This window comes from Sciurus carolinensis, chromosome 9 (genome assembly GCF_902686445.1).
Source record: "Sciurus carolinensis chromosome 9, mSciCar1.2, whole genome shotgun sequence".
In the NCBI taxonomy this organism is placed as follows: domain Eukaryota; kingdom Metazoa; phylum Chordata; class Mammalia; order Rodentia; family Sciuridae; genus Sciurus; species Sciurus carolinensis.
This window is the reverse complement of record NC_062221.1, coordinates 73,227,472-73,247,547: the sequence shown is the minus strand read 5'-3', so window position 1 is coordinate 73,247,547 and position 20,076 is coordinate 73,227,472. Positions and strand designations below refer to the sequence as shown.

At 40.5% G+C, this 20,076-nt stretch overlaps 1 protein-coding gene across 1 annotated transcript in view; it reads left to right on the top strand.

The window, feature by feature from the left end:
• The first annotated feature begins 1,349 nt into the window (after positions 1-1,349).
• Positions 1,350-20,076, top strand: part of Nr1i2 (nuclear receptor subfamily 1 group I member 2) — a 59,182-nt gene continuing 40,455 nt past the window's right edge. The window contains exons 1-2 of the mRNA XM_047565487.1: positions 1,350-1,461; positions 12,176-12,338. Of these exons, the coding sequence (XP_047421443.1) occupies positions 1,350-1,461; positions 12,176-12,338 (275 nt within the window). The remainder of the gene's footprint in view (positions 1,462-12,175; positions 12,339-20,076) is intronic.

Sequence of the window (20,076 nt, the reverse complement as noted above, 5' to 3'; positions counted from 1 at the left end):
CATTTCTTCTACTGTGTTATCTTTGGATTCTATTGTTGGAATATCTTGGTTTTTTTGAGGCACTTTGTTCCCTTGTTTTTTCATGTTGTTTGTGTGTCTTCCACCTAGCACTATGGATCTGAGGCAATACAGTTTCTACCCTGTAGTCCTACAGTGTCCCTGAAGACTTCCAGTACTTCATCTTTAAGTGGTGGGGGGGCAATATTAGCAGCATCCAATGCACACAATATACAGCCTTATACAAAATAGCTCCTACTAATGGATCTACAGTTTTGTACAATGAACAGAAAGAATGCATTCAATTATTGTCTACAATATAAATAGTAAGTTTGCTATAAGGGCTTACCATTTCAAATGATGAACAAAGAGGGAAAGGAGTAGTATAGGATGTGATGTTTATGAGGGGAAAGGAGAGAAGATAGAGGTAAAAATTTATAATAAGAGTGAAGAAGGAAACAATAGAGGTTGATTGTTAGCATGAGAGAAGTGAGAAAGAAAATCCAGGGAGACAGATAAGTGAGAGAAAAATATATACAGATTTTTTAAAAATAAAAATATAAGAATGCACAATGAAACTGTAATATGCTATTCAGATATCCCATTCAATAAATTGATGCATGAATGAAAAATATTTGGTTTCAAAGATGGGAGAGATGTTGCAGGGGAGGAAAGTCTCAAAGGCAAATTGAACAATTGTTTTCATTGGCTTTCAATAATTTCTCAGCTTCCCTTCTCCGCTGATAGGTGGGGTAGTCTGAAGTTGGATGGTAGCTCCAGTCCAGTGGGTGTTGGACTGGTTGGCTGGACTAGCGCATAGCAAAATGCCCTTACACCCTTTTCCAGTCTTCCCACCCATTTTAGCTGGCACCTTTTGTCCCTGAGCACTTTAGGACTCACTAAGCTGGAAAGAGCTCAGTTTTTTTTCAGTTTCTCCAACCTGTGCTCCCCCAGGGAACTGCCCCCAGTCTCTGGCTTTCCACAGGCTTTCCAGACCCAGATTTGCCCATGCAGACCCAGCCACAATCTGACAGATCTGGGCTTCAGATTCCCCAGACTCTGCCATGCTGCAATCCCAAGATCTCAATGCCCTTTCAACTTGCTGAGAGACCACCAGGGATGCACTCACACAAAGGAGTGACCCTACAAAGAGGCAGCAAGATGGTGGCCATTAGCACACCCAGCAGGAAGACCTCAGGTGCAACCAGACCTTCAGGTAACCTGACAGTAGATCTCTAGGCCCCAGCTGGTGTCCCCAGACTGAGGTGGCCACACCTTGAGATGACAACTGTGCAGCGGCAAACCTATAGGCCCCTTGACCCTCAACTCCAGGACCCGGTCAGTGTCTCAACATGGTGGTGGCTGCATGTAACCGAATCTGCAGGTACCCTGATGATACACCTCTAGGCAGCATCGGGCAGCAGACGATTGTCAGACAAATGGTGGGTGATGGGCAGGCAAAAGGCAAGCAAATGGGACAAATGTCAGGCAATTGGTGGTGATCAGCAAGCAATCAGCCTTGATGTTGGGCTTCCAGGCCTTGGTCAGTGTCCGGAGACAGAGGCTGCTGTGTCAAGATGGCTGTGGCGTCCATGGAGTCCCAAGATGAAGGCAACCACTGAGGCAGCAGCTCAGTGATGGTGGGCAGCCACAATCATAGATGGAGAGCTCACAGCACTGAAGCATGATTTCATTCTTTTTCACAGCTGAGTAATACTTTATTATGTATATATACCACATTTTCTTTATCCACTCATCTGTTGAAGATGAACATTGGCTGATTCCATAGTTTGGCTATTATGAATTGTGCTGCTATAAACATTGATGTGGCATGTCCCTATGTTATGCTGATTTTAGATATTTTGGATATACACCAAAGAGTTGGAGAGCTGGATCATTGTGGTTCTATTCCTAATGTTTTTAGGAGTTTTCATATTGCTTTCCAGAGTTGTTGCACTAATTTGCAGTCACACTAGCAATGTACAAGTGTGCCTTTCCCTCACATCCTCATCAACATGTATTAGTATTTGTATTTTTGATAATTGCCGGTTTAACTGGAGTGAGATGAAATCTCAATGTGGTTTTCATTTGCATTTCTCTAATTGCTAGAAATGATGAATATTTTTTCATGTATTTGTTAAACACTTGTATTTCTTGACTTATTTCACTTAGCATTATAGTCTCCAGTTCTATCCATTTATCAGCCATCTTTTGAGAAGTGTCTGTTTGATTCCTTCACCCATTTATTTATTGGGTTATTTGCTTTTTTGGTGTTAAGCATTTTTGAGTTCTTTATATAGTCTGGATGATTAATGCCCTGTCTGAGGAACTCTTTTCAGGATCAGCAAGGTAAAGCCCAAAGAACAAGTGTGAAGTATGAGTAAAGGATCACTTTAGGATTAGAAATAGTTAGCACAAAATTGTTGGGGATTCAAAACTCCTAGAATACAGAACTCCCGGACAAATTGTATTAGTGGCTCAGTGGGAACATCCATTACTAACTCTCACTCCCCTATTCAGTTCTAGGCCATGGTACCCACTTGGGGGCAAAGTTGTGTCTACAAAGAAGACTTGGAGTTCTTTCATGCAGCAAGTTGTGCAGGGGAATCACAGAGCCAGTTATTAGTAAATGGAGAATGACTGCAAGCACGTGAGTGACAGAGAACACCTCTGACTGTGCTTACCCCTGGTGGAGCAAAGGCCAACCCAGAATCCTAGCAGTGAAGTAATATGGAAGTTAAGAGAGTAGACAATATTCCTAGATTGTCTGGATTGAAAACCCAGTCCTGTCACAGTGTGTCAGACAAGTTAAGTAATCTCACTACGTCTTACCTTCCGCATGTCTAAAATAACACAACTGTAGAACGGACACCAAGGGATTGGTGTGAGGATGTAACTAATTAATTCATGTAAAAGTCTTAGGATAGCACTCAGCATATGGTTTTCATACAATAAACACCATAAACTATTTTTACTATGGAACAGACAACAAAAGAGAGGCAGATAGAACATGTACCTGTTTTAAAGGAAAAATTACACCTACACCTAGGTAGAAAGTGACCCCATTTGAGCTAGTCTCTGTAATCCCTGTGATGTGGAAGGCTCAGGGAGGAGGACTGCAAGTTCAAGGCCTGTTTGGGCAACTTAGCAAGACCCTGCCTCAAATATAATAACAACAATAATAATAATTTTAAAAGGAATGGGGATGTAGCTCAGTGGTACCTTTGTGTTCATTCTCAGTACCACTCAAAGGAAATAAATAAATACATAAATACACAAATAAGTAAATAAATAAAAGTAAATAAATAAAAGTGGTCCTGCGTGGGGAGCAGTGACTTGGCTCAGGATCTCTGACTGTCTCACAGCAGAAGCCTGCACCTGTGCTGGGAACTTCCTGTGCAAAGGTGCAAGTCAAGATTGCCCAGTTGCTGTGGTGACACCCTGTTTAAAAAGGTTTTGTGCAAGGCACAGGACTATCAATCTTGACCCTGAGTTCAGATTGCAGCTGCCAGGGGTAGAGAATTATGCGCACAGAAAGATAATTATAATTAGTTGCCAGTACGTCGTCCTTCATCACTGCCTGCTTTGAAGAAATTTTCTCACAGAAAATCCTTTTGATGACAAAACCTATATAATAAACATGCTAAGCTAGCTCTGGCTCATTGTACCCGCATCAAGGCCAGTGTCCCACCTGGTTCCAGCTTTCTCTCTCTGTGTGTATCTGTTTGTCTTTTCTAATCTCCCATCGCCCCCTGCCAGCGTCTGAACTAATGGTCGTGCAGTTCACGGCAGTCATGTTCACATCATTCTCCAGCCGATCAGATGAATTTATCCATCTCATTTAGGGAAGAGTAAGAGACAGAGAGGTGTGGATGTGCTGTCATCCTCACCCCACTTCCTGTCTAATCCAGCACCGAAGGGAGAGGAAAGGGTACCCTCTGTTCTGTAGAACCTTGAGGTGTCCGAAACAGGAACTCCCTCTTTGCCAGACATCAGAGCAGTAGAAGGAAGCCATAAGGATTATGCAGAATTTCCTAGAAAACTCCTCTACAATCAGTGGAGAAGGAAGGCATCTTTAATTGTAAGCATCAAATATTGAGGAAACTGCTATGGTTCCAGAGCACTTAGGAAATGGACACTTAGGAATTGCCCCTCACCTCAGACCAATTAAGACAGAATCTCCACAAGGGGAGCCCAAGCCAAGGGCGTTTTAAAATCACTTCCACGTGATTTAATATGCAAAGTTTGGAGCAGAAACAGCCTTTCCCAAGGAAGCTGTCCCTCCCTGAGTATTTACCATTCATATTTGCCATGGAAGACATGTCCTTAGTCCAATTTTAAATTATCTTTTCGTTTTAAAACCTAAAAGATTCCAAAAGAAAATGTGGGAGGATACGGTGGTACAGGGCTCTATCATAACACCTTGCACTTGCCCTGCTACAGCACATATCATACCTGACAGTTATTGCCTGGGTCACTATCTCTTCCCTGACTGCCTTCAAGGGCCAGTCAGGAGCTGTGTCTCCTAAGCTTGCTTGTCTTTATTCCCCAGAACCTGGCCGCAGTCTCTGGCACATGCTAATCCCTCAGGAGGAATGAAATGCGACATACAGAATGTTTGGAAAAGCAAACACTGTGTGACTGTAGAGAACATTTATGAACTGGGCAAGGTGTCGCACACCTGTAATCCCACCAGCTTGGGAGGCTGAGGCAGGAGGATCCCAAGTTCCAAGCCAGCCTCAGCAACTTAGCAAGGCCCTAAGAAACTCAGTGAGACCCTATCTCTAAATAAAATACAAAAAAGGACTGGGGGGTGTGGTTTAGTGGTAAAGCACCCCTGGATTCACTCCCCAATACCAAAAAGAAAAAAAAAAAAAAGAACATTTATGATATGTTGGCATTTAATGGTATGACATGAGATTCAAGAACAATGTTGTAATTTATAATATTCATTTCCAATAAGTACTTAACTATTTGTTATTCAAAAGGCAAATTTTATTGAGAAACCAAGTAAGTCATAGTGGGGAAAGTCCTTCTTACAACATCCTGAAAGGAATTTGTCCCATTTATTCTTATATAAATAACATTTGATGACGTGAGAAACTCCAACAGGGATCATGGAAAAGATGCAGAAATTCCTTTTCACTGTTTATTTTTATTAAAGGTTAATGGCATTATTTTACAATGTAACTATAAAATCAGCTTGTCTTTGGCAGAAGTAAGAACTCCACTTACTGCACACACACAAAAAAATATAACTTGACAAAACTGACCAAAACACCCATTTTAGAGAATCAGACATTTACCAAAGATGGACAGCAAATTGAAATCCTCCCAGAGATTCAGGTAGGAACAGCACAAGTCTATTCCTTTCCCCTAACTGGCATGCTCAGCTCAGTCAAGAGAATGGTAGTTGTTATGGTTTGGATGTGAGGTGTCCCCCAAAAGCTCACATGTGAGACAATGCAGGAAGGTTCAGAGGAGAAGTGATTGGGTTTTAAGAAGTCTTAACCTAATCAGTGATTTAATCTCTGATGGGATTAACTGAGTGGTAACTGGAGGCAGGTGGGGTGTGGCTGGGAGAAGTGGTTAATTGGGGGCGAGGCTGTGGGGTATATATGTTGTATCTGAAAAGTGGAATCTCTCTGCTTTCTGGTCATCACACTCTTCTGCCCTGATGTTCATCATCACCTCAGACTCTGAGGAATGGTGCCCACCTTCCATGGACCAAGACCTCTGAAACTGTGAGACCTCAAATAAACTTTTCCTCTATGATTATTCTGGTCAGATCTTTTAGTCACAGCAGTGAAACAGCAGATTAAAACAGTAGTTTTCCAGTATGAATTTAGCAAAAACACAGTATCTCTGTTTCTAGAGGGGGAAGACTTACTTTAGGTTGGGGAAGAGCTGCAAAATTTTGTGACTTTACAAACTGAAACTAGCAAATTGGTTAGAAATGAGCAGGAAGCTGGGTGCAGTGGTGGGCACCCAATTTCCAACTACTTGGGAGTAAGAAAGTAAAATTGAATCTATACCTGTCATGAATACAGATGCAAAAGTCATTGATAACTGTAACCAAATCAAGCCCAGAATTTTATATTAAAGAAAAAAGGGACAATATATTGGGACTAAGTGGATTTATTTCAAAGATATTAGGTCACTACAGCATTCAGAATATCATTGTATATCATTGTAACTCACCATATTAATAGAAAAAAAGGATAAAAACATGTGTTCTTAATAATTTAAAATTTAAAACCCAGGAATAGAAAGGAACTTCCTTAACCTGACAAAAGCATCTATGAAAATCTAATGGTGGAATATTGAATGTCTTTCACCCTGAGACTGGGAATGAGAGAAGAATATCCACCTCTACCACACTTCTATTCAGTATTGTTTAATGGTCCTAAGTAAAACTTTTATGAGCAGAAAACACAAATGTTTACATGGAATATCCTAAGTAATACTAAGGAGTAACTTCTAAAACTATTTAAAATCACAGTAGTCTGTCAATATACAGAAAACACACACACACACACACACACACACACACATACACACATGCACATATAATCCTATATACTAGCAGCAAACTATTAGAAGATAATAAAAATTTTAGTTCAATTTACAGTTGTATCCAAAAAATAGTTAATAATAAATTTTAATAAAAGACATGCAAGACCCCTGCACTGAAAACTACAAAACACTTCTGAGAAAACTAAATGATCTAAATAAATGGAGAATTGTGACATGTTTGTGTATTAGAAGATTCAGTATTATTAAGATGTCATTCTCCCCAAACTGATCTGCAGATTCAATGCAACCACAATAAAAATGCTGACATGTTTTACTAGCCGATACTAAAATTTATATAGTAAATGACACAGAAATAGTCAGAATTGTTTTGATAAAGAGCAAAGTTGAAAAGTCCATGCTACCTTACTTTAATATTTGCTATGAAGCTTTGATGATCAAGAGAGTATAAGACTGGCACAAGAACAGGTAAATACCTAAATGTTACAGAATAGGTGGTCCAGACACAGTTCCACATATGTACAGCTAAGTGATTTTTTTTACTAAAATGCAAGAGCTATGCAATGTGGAAGGAAAGTCTTTTAAAAAAAATATTTTATTAATACAATACCTAATAGAAGTGTGGTGGAGGTGGGTATTCTTCTCTTATTCCCAATCTCAGGGTGGAGGACATTCAATATTTCACCATTAGATTTTCATAGATGCTTTTGTCAGACTAAGGAAGTTCCTTTCTATTCCTGTTTTTTAAAACTTCTTTCAACAAATTTCAGCTGGAAGAGTTTTGAAGAAAGAAAGTTATTGTTTCAAAACTTCTATCTTCTAAATTCCAAAGGTGGGCAGAACTTTTAAAGAAAGGGTAGTGGTAGCAAGTGAGACAAAGAGCAAGAAATGTCCATATGCTGAAGTTAGTCTGTGCTGCACAGGCCTGAGGAGGCACTCTCTCCTTTCTCAGCTTCTTGGCATCTGTCAGGCTGTGGTTGGGGTGGGGTACCTTCAGGCTTCATTCTCAGTTGTTCCCATTGGGGGAGGGGGAATTTGGACAGTGTCATAATTTTCAAAAAGTTCACAAAACATACAAAGAAACAGGACCCATTCAAAGGAAAGGCAAACAAATTGACAAAACTGTGCATGAGTCCAGATATTGAACTTAATAAACATTCTAAAACAACGGTCTTAAGTACAATCAAAAACTAAACCATGAATGTGAACTAAAGGAAACCAGGAAAAACCATGTCTAAACAAAACGAGAGTGTCAATAAAGAGATAGGAAGCACAAAAAGTAACCGCATAGAAATTATGGAGCTTTAAAGTATAATAACTGAAATGAGAGATTCACTAAAGGGATTCAGAGCATATTTAAACATGCAGAAAAAAGAATTAACACATTTGAAGATAGGACAATTGAAATTTGCTGTGGAGCAAAATGGAAAACAAATGAAGAAAAGTGAGCAAAGATTAAGCTACCTGCAAAACACCTTCAAATGTATCAACATATGTATTATGGGAGTCTCAGAAGGAGAATATAGAGAGGAAGAAACAAAGAATGTTTGGAAGATTGAAAACTTTCCAAACTTGATGAAAAACATGAATCTACACATTGTACTAACTGAAATAACCCAGACACAAAGGACAAATATTGTATGATTCTGCTCATATGAAATATCTAGAATAAGCAAATTCATAGAGATAGAAAGTAAATTAGAGGTTATTGGGGACTGGGAGAAAGGGAAAATGGGAAGTTGTTTAGTGAGCAGTTTCTGTTTGTGCTGATGAAAGGGTTCTGGACATGGATAGTGGTAGTAGTTGCACAACACTGTAAATGCAATTAATGTCTCTGAATCTCATACTTTAAATGGCTAATTTTATACACATTTTACCATGAAATTAAAGAGTGATAAATTATACTTCAAAAAAACAAATGTAAATAAATAAAATATGACTAGCAATTTTAAGATACTTAAATATCTGATTTAATTTACTGAATTCCTCCTCTGGAATTTAGTGTTATGTCTCATTTTACACAGACAAAATAGGTCTATTGATAGGCTAATGACTCCAATAGTTGCAAATGGGACCAGTGTTTAGTTACCTGTCTATGGACTAGTAATAATTATGAGTTCTTTAGGCTACAAGTGTTCCCCGTATGATCTCTAAATTTGCATTTTTCTCAAGATTTTCTGGTATAATATTATGGACTAATATAACCCATAAAGAAACCCATTAGCTACAACCGTTGAGAAAAAGTAATTAGCACATTAATATTGCTAGAAAGAGGCAATCTGTTAGTAGATTCCAGATTTCTGACTTGATTCCTTTATTCTTCTCATACATTATAGTGATTTGTTAAAAACAAGCAAACACAAAATTCCAAATCATGCTGGAGACGGTGGTATAAGCCTTTTATCCCAGCACTTGGGAGTCTGAAGCAGGAGGATCACGAGTTCAAAGCCAACCTCAGTAAAAGTGAGGTGCTAAGCAACTCAGTGAGACCCTGTCTCTAAATAAAATACAAAATAGGGCTGTGAATGTGCCTAAGTGGTTGAGTGCCCCTGAGTTCAATCCCCAATACCCCCCCAAAAATATTCCAAATCACTTCTTAGTTTTTGGGTAATTCCATATACATTAAATACCCAATTAGCTCTTTGCTATGAGGGTATAATTTATCTTCATCATGACATTTGCTATCATTATAAGTTTAAACTTTTTAAATTAAAATTTAAGAGATCTCACATGAGAGGCAACTCATTTAATAATACATTAAAGCTAGGTATGCACCTCATTTAATGGTGGCATGAGCTTCAGGAAGAGCTATAAACTGAATTTTTCTTCTTTTCAATAAAAGCAGAATTTTATTAAAGCAGTGTTAACAAAAACCACAGTTAGAAGAATTGCGCAACTGACTGAGCAGCCATCAGTGCAGTTGGTAAAAGGTAAACTAAGAGACAGGTGAGGATTTCTGCCCTCAAGGAGATAGCATTAGTCAGTTTTCCACTACTATTAGCAAATATCTGAGATAAGTGACTCAAAAAGAGAAGGGATTTACTTTAGCTCACAGTTTTGGAGGTTCCAGTCTATGATCAGTTGGCCTGCTTGCTTTGGGCCTGCCATTAGGCAGCTCATCATGATAGGAGCGTATGGCATGGAGCAAAAAAGAAATAGGAAGGGGCCAGGGTCCTACTCTTGGGGAGCATGCCCCAGAGACCTTAAAACCTCCCACTAGGCCCCACCTCTTAATGTTTCCACCAGCTCCCAATAGTGCCATCCTAGGGACCATGCATTTAGCACATGGATATTTGGGGAACATTCCAGATCTAAACTATACCAGAGTTTACAGCTAAGAAGGGGAAGAAATCACATGCTGCATTCCTATATGAGGTGAAAACAAAGTATTCCAAGATTCTGAAATGGGAGAGATTGGGATTCCAACTGCAACAAGGGTAATTTATGGAGCCATGGAGTCTTATAGGATCTGGAACAGTGAGAGCTCAATTTTAGTAGTACCCCTATACCCCTGTAGCTGGAACCTGCGTTTCTAGGAAAGAAAAATTTGTGTCACTGCTTCTATTGTAATAAATGGAGCCACTTTCAAAGAGAAGGTTCTTGGGTACCTTGCTGCTGCCTGCACCCAGGAACAAGAAGGGAGAGGACTCCTCCAAAGTGCTTCTTGGGGACCTCTATGCCCTCGCTCTTGTCTCTTGATCAAATTCCAGAGGAATGCTACGAGACTTTGGAAAGACCACCTGAGCAGTTGATTAATACCTGTTTTCCTCTGGCTCCACCTGGATTCACACTATCAGTGCATTATAATTTTAGCTAGCTTGTTTGGTTCTCATATTTTTATTTATGTGTTTTTATATATTTATTGATTTTTTAAATATGAATACTTCCCAGAGAAGGGTACAGCATTTAATGATTTCACATTAAGGAAACTCCATAGGCTTATCAAATCTGCTTTCTGGTTGCTTCAGTAGACAAAGGGTAGAATGGAGGTTGAGGACTCCATTTCCTCTTACTTTCCAGCTGTGCTGGAGGTTGACTCAGGTCCTCATCTGGGGGTATAGTTAAGCTGCTCTTAATAGTAGAGTGTATCTTCCGGGTGTTTCCTGTTTCAAAAGAGAACCATAGTCGGGCACAGTGGTGCATGCCTGTAATCCCAGCAGCTCAGGAGGCTGAGGCAGGAGAATCCCAAATTCAAAGACAGTCTCAGCAAAAGCAAGGCGCTAAGCAACGAGGTGAGACTCTGTCGCTAAATAAAATACAAAATAGGGCTGGGGTTGTGACTCAGTGGTTGAGTGCCCCTGAGTTCAATCTCTGGTACCTAAAACTAAAACAAAATCAAAAACAAAAACAGAACCGTACCTAACATGAACACTGAAGTCCTAGACTAGAGAGACCCGGCAGTCCTGCAGCAGGCTCTTGTCTCTGGTCCGTGACCTCACAGCAGACCCAGAGGAAAAGACACCTTCAGAGACCTGAGGATAGCTCCTTTGCCTCAGAGCGTTCATAAACTGTTATTCATTTCCTATTTCTGCTGTAAATAATTCACCATTTTTATAAGTGAGATAAGACCAGGCCCTTGTGAGCCAGGAGAGATTTGAGAGGTGATGAAAGTTGTGTTTTACCCATGACCCAAGGACTCCTGGCAAGCTGCCCTACCTGAGCTAGGATTGTGCCCTGGCTGCAGAAACGCCTGTCAGTACAGAAACCTTTCTTTTGATCTTGGAAATAAAAGTACTGGGGTGAGTTTTTAACCCTTTTCAGCCTTCCCGCGCACTGTGGCTGTGGCCATCTGATGTGTAGTTTCTCAAGCCTCCAGGCCCAGAGCAGCCCCATGCTTCTATCCTCCCACCGTGGAGCATACTAGGAAGGTTGCTTCCTCTGGGACCTTTTTCCTCAGAATAAATATTTCACTTTTTCCGGGTCCTCGCTGTCCAAGGTCCAAGGCTACCTTCCATACAGTGGGATTTATATCCAATGCTTCCCAGCCTTGGCAGATCCAGGAGGTGGGAAGCAACCTCAGAACGCTCCCTCTAATCTATTCTCCCTGCTCTAGGGCTGGCCTCTGTCTTGAGGTTGGAGCACAGGGTTGCCTTGTGAACCGTACCCAGCCCCTTTGTCTCACATCCATCCCCTCGCTCCCTGTGTGCCTGTCTGCCTCAATTCTGGTGATTGGCACAATCATAATTCAGTACTTTATTCACTTTCACACAAAATCACACTGTTCAGGAAAGTGGCATAGACCAAGGAAGAAGTGTTAAGAGATCTAGATTCATATGAACTTTCCCCCTAGTAGTTAAAGCACAGAGACCCTCAGATACATAAAATTTGCCCACAAATACTTAGGCAAGGCAGACACTTGCAACGCTCCTCCCCTTCTCTGTGTTTTTCAGTGAAGACGTGAGAAAAAAAGGAGGGGGACATAATGAGAGTAAATACGGTAATCTCTCGGTTTGCTAGTTCAAGTGCTGGACTTGGGACTTAGGAGTGCCAAATGGGGGCCACTTGGAACCTACATTGGACCTGGGCTGAAATGCAGGTGAGAGACAAACTTAGCTCATATCCGGGAACCTTGTAGCCTAAGACCAGCGCGGGGAGAAAAAGCACTGCCCTTTCTTCAGCAGGAGCCTCAGCCTCTCCCAGTGAGCCCGGCGTTGCCTCCCACGAAATGCAAGAGAGAAAGGCAACCCTCCTGTCTGTAACAAGGCAGCCACTTCGAGTGTGTTGAGCTTTTGCTTGATCCTTGGCTCCTGCTTGTTCAAAGTGGACCCCAAGGGAGAAGTCAGAGCAAACAGGTTGCAGCCTAGCAGGTATGTTTTTATTTATTTTTTCTTTTCTTTCTCTTCTATGGGGGAGCCAACGGCTCCATGCCAAAGGTGTGTGGGAACACAAATGGATCTTGCATTTGAGGTCAGCATTGAAGCTGGGACTCATGTTGGCCTTGCTGCTCTCCTTACTTCCAGGTTGGAAAAACAATACATGTAGAAAATCACTTAATACTGAGCCCGGTAGCCCTTGCTCCCTAGCACACGCTTGCCTTCTAGAGAAATAATCCCAGTAGAAACCCCAACTTTGCTTGAGTCATCATGAGACAGATGTACAGCAAACCCCCTCTATTTGACAGGGCTGGAGTCTTCTGATCCAGAAAATACTAGTTCCAAAATATGGGGGCCAGGAACCACTTAGCCCCAGTTCCGCTTGCCTTGCTGAGTTAGTGTCAGCTGCACCCCCAACCCCCGGGCCAAGCCCAGCAGCATGACAGTCACGGGATCTCCTCATCTTATTAAGGGGTCCCTCAGAGCTGCGGCCACACTCATGCACAGCCCTGTGGCTGAGTCGACTTTGGACCACTGAGTTTCTACCTCAGCTTATGAAGGAGGCACCTTGTCCCAGAGGACCCGTTGTTCCTTCAGGCTTTCAGTGCCACCAGGCCCTCCTCCTTCCCCACAGCACAGCACAGCACAGCCTGAGGTGATGATGGTCAGGGGCATTGCATTAAAGTCATTCTGCATCTGGGAGGCCACTGAACCTGATTTAATGAGTCAGCTGTGACACATCCCTTCTACACGGATGACTGAGTGACTATTACTGGGAAGGTCAGTGATCACCAACCACCCAGATGTAAAGGTGACAAGGATCATCTCCACAGAGATGAGTGTTTGGTCTTCAGTGATACGACCGGAGTCTAAAGTATTCTAAGCAAGGCCTCAGAGGCTATGGCTTATTCAATCAATCAGTTAATAGGAAAGACCATTTTTCTGTACAAGAAGGTATTTCAAAATGTTTTAGTTTTATAATAAATTTAGCCTAAACCTGGGGTGGGAGAGTTATGGCTCACAGGCCCAATCTGACCATCCCCCCAACTGTTTTTATAAATAAATTTTTATTGGTTGGGTGTGGTGGTGCACGCCTGTAATCCCAGTGACTAGGGAGGCCGAAGCAAGAGGATCATTAATTTGAGGACAGTTTTTGTGAGACCCTGTCTCAAAGTAAATAAAATAAAAAGGGCTGGTGATGTAGCCCAGTGATAAAGTGCCCCTAGGTTCAATCCCCTGTACTGCACACAAACAACAACAACAAAAACAAAACAAAATTTTTATTAGAACAAATCCAAGCTCGTTCTTTGTGCACTGTGTGTGGCTGCTTTTGCCCTACAACAGCAGAATTGAATATTTGCAAAGGAGACTCTATGGCTTGCAAAGCATTAATACACTATCAGACCCTTCACAGAAAATGTTTGCTAACTCCTAGTCCAAATGCAATCAACTCCATCCTAAATTATTATGGAGGGGCTGGGGTTGTGGCTCAGCAGGAGATTGCTTGCCTAGCATGTATGAGGCACTGGGTTTAATTCTCAGCACCACAGAAAAATAAATGAGTAAAATAAAGTCCATCTAAAAAGGTTTTTTAAATTATTATGGAATAAACAGACAACTACAAAACTGACAAAACTATTTTTTGTAGATAATCACTTTTTAAATCATAAAATCATACATCATTACATCCTCCTTGTAAAATGAAAATGCAGTATAAATCTAAAAATTCTCCTCTGGCCATCCTGCCACTCCTAATCCCCTGTTCCCCACAAAGTGTGACATGTTCATGGCAAGACCTTTTCCTTTGCATTTGTATCTACATATATTTACTAATAAATATATTTGACATCACGACATTGTCATTCTGCGTTCCCTCCTAACATGGCTTGGAGACTTACCATATCCATTGAGAACTCTTCCTCATTTTATATCTTTTTATGTGACCATTTCCTTTTCGATAGATGCTTGGCTTTTCCCAAGCATCTTGGGTTTTCCAGGTTTTCCAAGTTTACCAATGAACCTCACTGATCACATCTGCTTGTTCAACCCTGCGAGCGTTTCACTGGAGGCTACTGCATCACAGCCTATGTGTGGTTCAGTTCTTGGTTCTGTCAAGCAGTCCTTCTTATAATAGTTTTATCATTAAAAGTTTGCTCTTTGATCCACCTAGAACTTTTTTCAACGGATTATTCCAATACCATTATATTGAAAAGTTCATCTTTTTCACATTTACTTGAAACGTCACCTCTCTCATGTAGTAAATTCTCACACGTGTTTATTTCCGGATACTCTGTACTTTTGTATTTATTGCCTCTTCCTGAACCAATTTCCACTACAGCTTCTATCTTTTCTAATTGATGTTTTTTTCCTGATATGTCAGAAATCTCTTTGGATTCTTGATATTTTATCTGGTTAGCTTTCTGAATTGTCTTAATAGTTGTAATTGTTTATCAGTTGATCCTTTTGGAATTTCTGGATAGACAACCGTATTTTCTATGCACAGTGAAAGTTTTGTTCCTTCCTTTCTTAGCTTAAATTTTTTTTTTGCCCTATTGACTTTTTTGTCCCTTGAGTATAGTGTTGAACATCAAAAGCAGCAGAGGATCATCTCAGGCTGATGCATAAGTTTGTGGGTTGTATAGTATATGATTCTAGGAAGTATTGTTCACAAAACTTAGATATCCTGGGCATTATTGTCATGGATCCAATTTTAATCCATTTTATCTCATACTGTGAACCCATGTTTCCTGGAAACTTTGTGGGATTCTTTAGGATTGGAGTTGAAGGTATTTCCCTCCAGAGGATTTATATTTGCTTTTGCCAGGAACCTGGGGACAATACCAAGTGGGACGACCATAACTTTAGGTTTACTGGTCACACAAGTAGTATACATTCTAACTGAAACCTACATGGTGACAGGCTTTTTGTTAGAAATTTTTAGAGGAATCCTCCCTTGCCCCCCATGTTTTATCCAGAGCCAAGTCCGAGAACCGCACAAGTTGTTGTCTCTCTTTCTGTGGGAGTCCTGTTGAGGAAACAACCTGTAGGGTGACCTGATCTTATGCCAGGCTCTTGATCTGACCTCCTACCCTGCCTCATTAGGCCCCAGGTTACGTCTACTGTCCTCCCAATAACACACAGGCTGCAGGCCTCTACCAGCTCTAGATAGCCCCAGGAGGATCCCTGGTTTCCCCTCTAACTTCCCTGGCTTAGCATGCCTTATACATTTTGGCCTTTCTAGACCTCCTTTACTTTCCTACCAGCTCAGTCATGAAGTAAAAACAATATTCAAAACAACTCTCTGGTATTTTTAGGAGTGCTGCACCAGGAGGATCTTTTCTAAACACTTTCTCCATCTTAGTCCCAGCAATCAAATCTCCATTTTTTACTCCAATGAAGATTATTCTTACTTTTTGTAATAAGTGAGATGTATAGTAAAAGCTTTGGATAACCATTCCGTATCAAGTTAATGAAATTCTCTTCTATTCCTCCTCACTAACCAAGAGTTTTCAAATCACAAATGGGTATTGAGTTTTATCAAGGGATTTTCAGCATATTTAATTTCCTCATCTTATTTGTGAAGGGGAGAAAAAGAATCATTTTTCCTCAACCCTCCTGAGGTGGAGCAGGGAGCCTCCTATAACAGACGGCAGGTTAGCAAGAGAAAAATAAGCAAGTTTATAAATACGTAGTACCTATCACACAGGAAGAAAGTGACTCTCTCTGGAAAGTGATGCTCAAAGCAGTGACTTGGAACTCAGCCTTAAGATTTCAGCAAAGAACAGTAACATCTTAGAATAACAACAGGGCAAAAGAGCAAGCAGTTTCAGGCTGCCCACGATGGTAAAACTGTGGGAAGAAGTGAAGTCTGTTCCCAGATTCCTTTTGCCCTGTTGGTGTCTCAGAAGTGCCAAGAAGTGTTCTCCAGTAAAGGAGGACTTACATTCTGTCTTTAGGATGGAAAAAGGGGAGGGAAGGGAGAAAGACCTTTTGTCTTAGTAATTGCCTGTCCTGTTTTTTGGCAAAGAGAGGGAAGACAGGGCATCTCCCTGAGTTTTGACTGTCTTCAGCCTAACAATCTTTAACATTTCAGAGAGAAATATTTTGGTTCCCTTAATTTTCACTGTGAATGGACTCATAGATAGCTCGTTCCGGTGTGATGGAATCAAAGAAAACCCAAGAGCCACTAGGACCCTTGGAAGGCACTCGCATGATTTTCCCATTAAAAAGAGCGATAATTCAAGAAATGGGAACAACATGCATTCAAATTCTTAATGTGGTTGCCATGCTGTGAGTGCTGAGCCATCAGAATCTGGTCCTCACGTTTCAGGTGCAGGATGTGCAGCCCCAAATTCCTTGTCTTTAAAAGAGATAAGTCCTGCCACACCGAGCCCAACTGGGATGAGCTGTGCTCTGTCTCTCAAGCACCGCCACACAAAATCATGATTTCAAAATCATTTTGTAAACAACAAAGCTTGTGTAAATGTGAGTTAACAGATTTGCCAATCTTCTCCCTTTATTGGACAAAACTAACAGTTTTAAAAGCTTCACTTGCCAGCCTCTTAGAAATTCAGTGTTCTTACGTGGTTTGGCCTTTACTTGCTTTTCTCTCTTCTTTATACACATGGGGGCATGTAGGGACTTGCTAGGTGTGACTGAAGGAGACTGGGAAGAGCTCACTGCTACCCAATGCCTGCTCACCCACCACCACACCTCCTGAACATCTACTAAACATTGGAATAACACTTAATCTCCACCTGAAAATTGGGAGAAAGAGACATATCCAAATCCCTTATGTAATACATAAAATAATTCTTCTAGGTCATTGTGAATTGCAAACGAGGAGCCAAATTATAAAACTATAGGCAATAATAGCACTACATGTGCACTGGTAAGAGATTGGCAGTTAAATCAGAAGTCACTGGGTCCTGTTAAATATTGGGAAGGGGTACAGGGTGTACTCTTGAACAGATTCCAACTCTCTTCTCTGATCTAGGTCGGGTAACAAGCCTTCTGACCTCTGAGATCTGATGCCTGAGTCCCTGGCACAAAGGCCAACTTTCATTTATGGCCACCTGATCATAGTGCTGACCTCTCTCTCCTATTTGAGTTCATAAAATGTGATTTTTGCTATCTGTGTTTTCTCTGGAGGCCTGCCCCATGTAGGGGCAAGGGGGAGGAGAGTTTTGTTCACAATACTTGAATGATTTCAAAAGAATTTTAAATAAACGATGTCATTTTACCCCCATGAATTTCATGATAAAAATTTAACTTACATAGTGTATCTATTTACACTCTAGAAATAATCAGAACAAAGGAAAAAAGAAAAGAGGTTCTATCATTTATTGCCTTCATAAACTTGGGCTTGTCTCAGAGCCTCAATTTCCACATTTGTAAAAGAGACAACAAGTCCTGCCCTGCCCCATCCAACTGGGGATAAACCCTGCTCCTTCTGCTTCACAGGCACCTCCGTGTAAAAGTCATGATTTTGAAATCATTTTGTAAATAACAAAGCTTATGTCAATGTGAGGTAATGAACTTACCAATCTTCTCCCTTTATTGGACAAAGCCCACAGTTTTATAAGCTTCTCACGTCACCTTCCTAGAAATTCAGTGTTCTTACATTGTTTGCCCCTCACTTGCTTTTTTTTCTTTCCCCTTTTTTACATTCTGGCCAGTTCTGCAATATATATATATATATACACACACACACACACATATATACATATATATGTGCATGTATATATCAATATCTTTACACCCTCCCAAAACCCATAAGCCTGCTGTCTCCAATAGCTTCTGTCCCTAAGATCTGTTTCCTTTGCCATTTCCACCCTTGTCTAGACTGTTGCTTCAACCCCAAGTTACCCACTCTTCCTTTCCCATAATCTCAGTGACTTGCTTTCAAAGCTTTTAGAGGTGACTCATTTGAAGAATAAATGTACCTGCATGTCCTCCCCACGCTCTTTCTTGGGAAAGGATTCTTACCACCAAATGTATATTGACTTCAAAAACAACAGTTTATCAAGGGAGTCATCTCACATGTCTGCATGATTATTTCCTCTATCTTCTCAAACCAGAAAAATATTCTTTTTAAATTTTTTTATTGTTTCTTTTCAGTATTCACCGCTCATCCTTTGTGTGTAGCTTGCTTTCCATCTGGTTAGTTGGGTTTTGTAGGTTCTTGCTACTCAAAGTGTGGACTGCAGACTGGAACCATCGGCATCACTGGGAACTTGTCAGAAATTCAGAGCGTGGGACCTCCAGACATCCAAATGGCCATGTGCATTTGAAAAAATTCCCCAGGGGGGTTTGCATGCATAGTAAAGTTGGAGATCACTCTCTTGGAATATAATAAGCACAGGCTCTAGGTTACCTTGAACAGTGGAAATTGCAAAGCAGACATAAGAGAGAAGAAAAGTAAAAATCTCATCTGGGCAGACCCCAGTTGCATAGGGTTCAAACATCACTCAAAGCTCAGGGCATTCAGGATCAAATGTGGCTTCATCAACATGAGGTCAAACTCACTTTGTATTCATTAATGTAGTGCTTTTAACTCCTCTTGCTACTGTCCATTTCCTTTCTGCTTCATCTCTCCCTCATAGCTTCTGCTTCTGCACAGCTGTTCCTGACTCAGGGCTTTCCTGTCCTACCTTCTCTCTGAGTGAACTCAGGCCGCTGTGTTCAAGGCGAGACTGAGATTGTAGATTCTCAAGCCAGTCTAACATTTCGGTTTCCCTTCTTTAAGTATTTGATCAACATTTATTTAGGGATTTTTTTAAAAATTAAAATGGTGGTAAATTACACATAAAATCTTACTATCCTAATTATTTTTAAGTGTACAGGGTGGTAATGTTAAGAATGTTTACATTGCTGTGCAACCAATCTCCAGACCTTTTCCATTTGATAAGACTGAAACTCCATACCCATTAAACAACTCCTTGTTTTCCTTCCCTCTGGCAATGACCATTCCACTTTCTGTGTCTGTGAGTTTGACCCCCCACCATATAAGTAAAATAATACTTTGTCTTTTTGTGGTTGACTTATTTCATTTAGTGTAAGGTCCTCAAGTTTCATCTGCAGTAGCCTATTACAGAATTTAATTCCTTTTCAAAGCTAAATAATATTCTGTCGTGTATACACACATTTTGTTTATTCATTCATCTGTTGTTGGACATTTGGGTTGCTTCCATCTTTTGACTATTATAAATAATGCTGCTGTGAATATGGGTGTACTCATATCTCTTCAAGACCCTGATTTCAAATTTTTAAAATATGTATACCCAGAAGTGATTGCTGGTTCATATGCTAATTTTATTTTTAATTCTTTTAGGAACTATTATGCCATTTTTATTGTGGTCACACCATTTTACATTCCCATTAACAGAGCACAAAAGTTCCAATTTCTCCTCATCATTGCCAACACCCCTTATTTTCTCTTTTTGTGACAGCAGCCATTCTAATGGATGTGAAGAGATATTTCACTGTGGTTTTGATTTGCGTTTCCTTGATGAGTAGTGATATTGAGCATCTTTACAGGTGCTGTTTGGCAAATGATGTCTTTTTAATAAAAAAATATGTACCATGTGCCTTATGGTCAAAATAAGTGATTTATTTTGTGCAATTTTCCAAACTCAGCAACCTCTTAGAAGACATGATCAAGGTTCAGATAATAAAATAATCCACTCATTCTCTGCAAACAGCCCTCCACCACACTTGATTCTGTCACGGG